The sequence below is a fragment of the Cicer arietinum genome, unplaced genomic scaffold (genome assembly GCF_000331145.2).
Source record: "Cicer arietinum cultivar CDC Frontier isolate Library 1 unplaced genomic scaffold, Cicar.CDCFrontier_v2.0 Ca_scaffold_5691_v2.0, whole genome shotgun sequence".
In the NCBI taxonomy this organism is placed as follows: Eukaryota; Viridiplantae; Streptophyta; class Magnoliopsida; order Fabales; family Fabaceae; genus Cicer; species Cicer arietinum.
The window spans coordinates 1-5,403 of record NW_027339338.1 but is presented as its reverse complement, the minus strand read 5'-3'; the positions used below and the strand labels follow the sequence as shown (position 1 = coordinate 5,403).

The following is a 5,403-nucleotide window of genomic DNA, read 5'->3' as shown; positions in this document are numbered from 1 at the left end:
GATTAATAAACTTTACAACCCACTAGACATATATGACTTACAATTGATTGATACTATAAATTTATTTATTCTAAGATTGTATTAAAATTAAGCTCTTGATTTCAATTATAATATGCATGTATCTACTAATTTTTGATAATTTTTGTTCAAAGTTATTTTATTATTTGATAATGAATGGTGCATCATTGATGATATATATGCAGTGAGACACTCGGTTCATTGACCTCAAAAGCTCGAGAACTAAGTACGCTTATCTTGAAGATGATTATCGAAGGTTTTGGACTTCCACAACAATACAACTTGGATATTGAAGAGCTAAATAACTCCAACGATTCACGAATGACTAGGTACCTACTTCCTGAGCAAAACAAGGATCTTGAGATTGCTTTGGTACCTCACACTGACAAAGGCACCTTATCCATCATATGTCACAATGAAGTCCAAGGTCTGGAGATTTTACCCAAAACAGGCGAATGGGTTGATGTAGTTATTCCCCCAAATGGCTATATAGTACTCGTCGGTGACATGTTGAAGGTAATATGTAATTGTATATTTTATATAGTATTAATAATCATTTTATAACAGTCTCATACGATATTTAAATTGTGTTATAATGACAAACCCTTTTCAGTAAATTGACACATCATATACTAAAAAGTATTTATTAAATAGTTATAATTAACAAACCATGATTCTAACAATTTTAATTAATAGGCATGGAGCAATGGAAGGTTTGTGGCACCCATACATAGAGTGGTGACAAAGGGAGATAAAGAGAGATTAGCATTTATACTGTTTACTGTACCAAAAGAAGATATGACTATTAAGGCGCCATCTGAATTGGTGGACGATGAAAACCACCCTCTCCGTTACCGACCATTCAAGTATGAGGATTTTATAAATTTTCATTACTCAACTCGCACAGAAAAGGGAGTACTTGAAGAATTTGCTGGCCTTTGATCTTTATCACCGTGATCCAACACCGTGTCTTTTTATTTTGTAATAATGAAATGTACTTGGACTTTCATGTATGCAATAAATTTAGATCAAATAAAATAAAATGTATTGCCTTTTAAAATTATTTATGTTATTTCATGTTGCACTCTTAAAAATCTTTATTTATGTAATGTCTATTACATCAATCAAAAGCACTTATTATGTTTCTTTTATATATATCGTGTATGAATCAGATTATATCAATTCAATATTTGTCTACCGGGTTTGTTAAGTGTTGTAAATCATATAATACCGAATTCAATTCTTACTCATAAAAATATTGATTAACAAAACTAATAAATTATAAATTATAAATTATAAATTCTACGACTCTTTTCCCTACCTAAATCATAGTTCCTTTAGGAGGAGGACTATTGCATAAGATATGTTACAATTTTTTATTTTATAATTACGCTTTTTAAAGTGTGTTTTTATCAGGCTTTTTCAACTCTAATACAATCACAACATATTTTTCTTGGTTTTATGTCTAATTCAATTTTAGGAATGATGATCCAATTATCTATCATTTATCCAATCCATCCACTACTTAATATAAATTTTAGTGGATTTGATCCAACTCATCTATTTAAAAACATGGAGTGATCTTATCTCTCTATTTTTCTTCAAAATTAAATGGATATCATAGTTTATTTAATAAAATCTAATATATTACATATTTTAAAAATATATAATTTGAATAAACTTTCTATATTTATTTCAAATTTTTTATTTTATTATAAAACTAGTTTTCTAAAATTGTTTTGTTTAACTATTTTAAACTAATTAATTCTTAAAATAGTTTTTTTAAAATAATTTAAAATTTATTATTTTCAAAACTGTTTTTCAAAAATCAGAATTTTTAATTATTATTTTTATTATTAATATTTTTATTATATTAAAAAATATAATTTAAATATTGTTTTATTTTTATTATATAACAGAGTTTTATTAAAAAAAAATATTTTCTTATTAAAAGACATATATATATTTTTTGCTGAAATAAAAAATAAAATTTAATTTTTTTTCATTATTTAAAAAAAATTATTAATTATTAATTTAAATTGGTTGGTGGTGCCTATGGAAGGATGCGAGAGCACCGTCTCCGGCAACCACTCTTATTATTAATTAGTAAATCAATTACCTATTTAACTATAGTAATAATAAATTAATTTTTAAAAATAATACAAAAAACAGTTCTTTAAATAATTTTTTAAAAATAATTAAAAACAGTAATTTTTAGTATTTTTTAATATTTTAAAAACAGGTTTATATTTTCAAAAAATTATTAATATTTAAATACAACATTTTTTGAAATTATAAATTAACTAATGTTAAGAATGATAAAAACTATTATTTATTTTTTGCTATAATAATTAAAAACTATTATTATTATTGTGTATATATAATTTATGTTATATTAAAAAAATTATCAAGTAGATTTGAAGGATATTCATCCACTAAAATGTGATAATGTATGAATTGATGGTTTTTATTTTTAATTGATGAATTGAATTGATTTTTTCTAAAAAAAATTAATTGATTGAAAATGGATTAACTTTTTTTGGAAAAAAATTAATATATAATGGATTTGACTCTGAGTTTTTTTAGGTAAAAAAAGGTGATGGTGCATTGGTGTTAGAATGGAGAGCTTTGTTCCTAATGTATTGGGGTTGTGCAACTTCACCGTGTATATATATACTCAAAGAAAAAGGAAATATACAACATTCTACCAAAGCTCTTTTTTTTTTTTTTTTTGGCTCCATAGGTATGGTCTCATCTGTAATAATCTTTGCAAGACTTGATAAACTTGAAGAATAAGGGTTGGAATGCTCCATTGATTGTTGGATATGTAATTCTTTACTTTAGCGTGTAATATATGGTGCAGTTCTAGCCTTCTAGGGGAATGTTGAGATTCATCAAAAGGAGAGCCACACCAAGGATCTTTCCAAAATCAGAATGACTCACCAATGACCATTTCCATAAAAAATTACTACTAGAGACTAAAAACAAAAAATAATATAACTAATTACATGGACCAAGTAATAAATATTTAAACTCTAAAAAAAACAAAGATTTAGCTTATTTTTCGAGAAGGGCTTCATTTCAGAACAGTTTCAGAGAGCATGGAGAAATCGGACAAACACTCAATTGTCGACCAAATTTTAGATCAACTCTACACCGTCGGTTACGTCGATGCCACAGATTCCGATGCACCGCCGTCGCAGAAAATCGCCGCCGCTCTCTCCTGGATCATCTCCGCCCTCAACACCAACACAATGCACGTTATCTCTTTCCTCTCAATCAATCAATCAATGAATCGATCGATTAGGGTTCGTTTATCGTTTGTTTACATTCATCGCTCATTTTCTCTTTTCGTTTTACAGATACGATGATAACAACACGCAGTGCATCGAAGAATCGCTAAGATTAATTGGATGTCCATACTCTCTTCGATCATCTCATATTCAAGATCTTGATACTGATTCTCTTTTCCCTGTTATTCAATGGCTTACTTCAAACCTAAAATCAACACAACAACACCGTTGTTTCAGTGAGGTATTGAATTGAACTCTCGCCTTTTCATTTTTCATTTTTCAATTCTGAGAATAGTTTCATAAAATGAATGGATTGCCTTATTTGTTTCATGCAGTCCTGATTTTTCGTAGGTCTGTCACGATGAAGATACTACTATTGAAAATGAGGATGAACCTAATACTACTTCGATAAACACATTGAGTCACAATTTGGATGATCTGGTTTGTGAAATGGATGATATGTGTTGCTGTTATCGTTTCTACACTGATTTATTTGTCTTTGCTATTTATAATTTTTGTTCTTTTTTTTTTTTTGGATACTATAGAATCACCAAAAGATGAATGTTGTGGAGAAGTTAGATCAGCTACGGGAGAGAATCAATAAGGAAGGTGCTGATTCTGCTGTGCAGAAGTTGTACACTTTAATGATGTCTTTGAAGGTGAATTACTAGAGCTTTTTACTTTCCACAAACATTTTCATATTTACTTTGTATGTTGGTGGCTAGAATGACATTTGGTTATGATTTTTTCCTTTTAATTGTGATATAGAGAAGACGAAAACTAATTAGAGAGAATGCATTTTTAGAAACACAGAAAACAATGTTTTTGACATTTTTCAAAATTTTCAATCTATTTTTAAAATGCGTTCTCAAAAACTTACATAAGATATTCTTTAATGTTTATTTTATATCGGTGGAAATGGAAACAGGAAGCACTGAAGCAAACAATTTTTTTTTCCAATTGATTTAATATTCAATCTTTCAAGCCAGCTGTAAAATGCAGTTGATTTAACTATTTTTTTAATTAATAATTGCATTAAAATTGAATATTACGCATTCCTTATGCTATTCACTTTTAGTTTAGGACCTCGAAAGGAAGGAAAATCACTTTCTGTTCGACCGTGATTCTAAGCATTCAGAACTTCAAGCCGTGATTAGTGCACTAGAGATAAAAATAGCAAATGACCGTAATGATAGCAAGAGCCTTACTGATGGGCTTCATCATTCTTTTAGTGAATCACTTGAAAGAGTCAATTTGATGAAAAAGGTAAAATTGTTTTAATAAGTGGGCTTGCTTTCTATTATTTTCTATTCTTATTTTTTGATACTTGATAGTTTTAAATTGTGGTTGCAGTCGCACGACAAATACCCAAAATGCAGATAAATTCAACTGCATAAATCTTTCAAACTGCAATATTGCAGTCATAATTAGGATTTCGAACCACAATTTAAAACCATGAACTTCGTTTGAATAGTTCTGGATCCTTTCTTATTCCATTGTTGCAATTACTATAAGCTTACAGTTTTCCCTCCTTTTTGTTAGGAACTTGCTGCAAGACTAAGGGATGTAGTTGCAGTAAGACGACGTATTGATGACCTACCATGCCAATCCGAAATTGTCCAGTATGTTTGTTTCTTTTACCTTTCACTTATTCATGATTTCCATTGTCTTTATACTCTGTAAAACTCCTCCCTGAATGAGATCACTTTGTCCTTTACTGGGTTCTAAATAGGTGCAAGTGTGCAACTAAATTTCATCCATGGTATTTTTGTTCTTCAAATTTCATTTGCACGTGTTTCCAGCGTCGTTATGCTGACACACTATGTTGAATGGGGTTGAATACATGCAGTATCTGATTCCAATTTGGTGCTATTAGCACTCACTTTCAACTTGAGGCGCAGAAAATAAAAACTAAGTGAATATGTTGTGGATCATTTTTTTTATACTAACGTATATTCTCAATTTCCACAATATTAATGTCTCCCAAACTAAATTTTATAGAAAGAAAGAAAACACGTCCCTGATTAATCTTATATTTCATTTAATCGGACAGGAAATTTTCTTATCAATGACCTTTATTTATCCCTACTAA

At 28.9% G+C, this 5,403-nt stretch overlaps 2 protein-coding genes across 3 annotated transcripts; both read left to right on the top strand.

Annotated features, from left to right (window-relative positions):
• Nucleotides 1-203: 203 nt before the first annotated feature.
• On the top strand, nucleotides 204-1,077 carry LOC101496430 (probable 2-oxoglutarate-dependent dioxygenase AOP1; the record flags this gene model as incomplete). The annotated part of the gene is made up of 2 exons (XM_004517169.4): nucleotides 204-534; nucleotides 715-1,077. Coding segments are annotated over 2 exons (577 nt in total), but the record flags the coding sequence as incomplete, so codon positions are not given.
• A 1,686-nt stretch (nucleotides 1,078-2,763) lies between these two features.
• On the top strand, nucleotides 2,764-5,397 carry LOC101496101 (uncharacterized). Of its 2 annotated transcripts, XM_004517168.4 has the most exons (6): nucleotides 2,779-3,274; nucleotides 3,381-3,552; nucleotides 3,663-3,752; nucleotides 3,857-3,970; nucleotides 4,395-4,577; nucleotides 4,854-5,397. In XM_004517168.4, the coding sequence occupies exons 1-6, from the start codon at nucleotides 3,120-3,122 to the stop codon at nucleotides 4,992-4,994; spliced, it is 855 nt and encodes a 284-aa protein (XP_004517225.2). In that variant the 5' UTR covers nucleotides 2,779-3,119; the 3' UTR covers nucleotides 4,995-5,397. The 2 variants fall into 2 exon arrangements, with proteins under 2 accessions (XP_073220830.1, XP_004517225.2); XM_073364729.1 differs by lacking the exon at nucleotides 4,395-4,577 and having other exon boundaries at nucleotides 2,764-3,274.
• The last annotated feature ends 6 nt before the right edge of the window (nucleotides 5,398-5,403 follow it).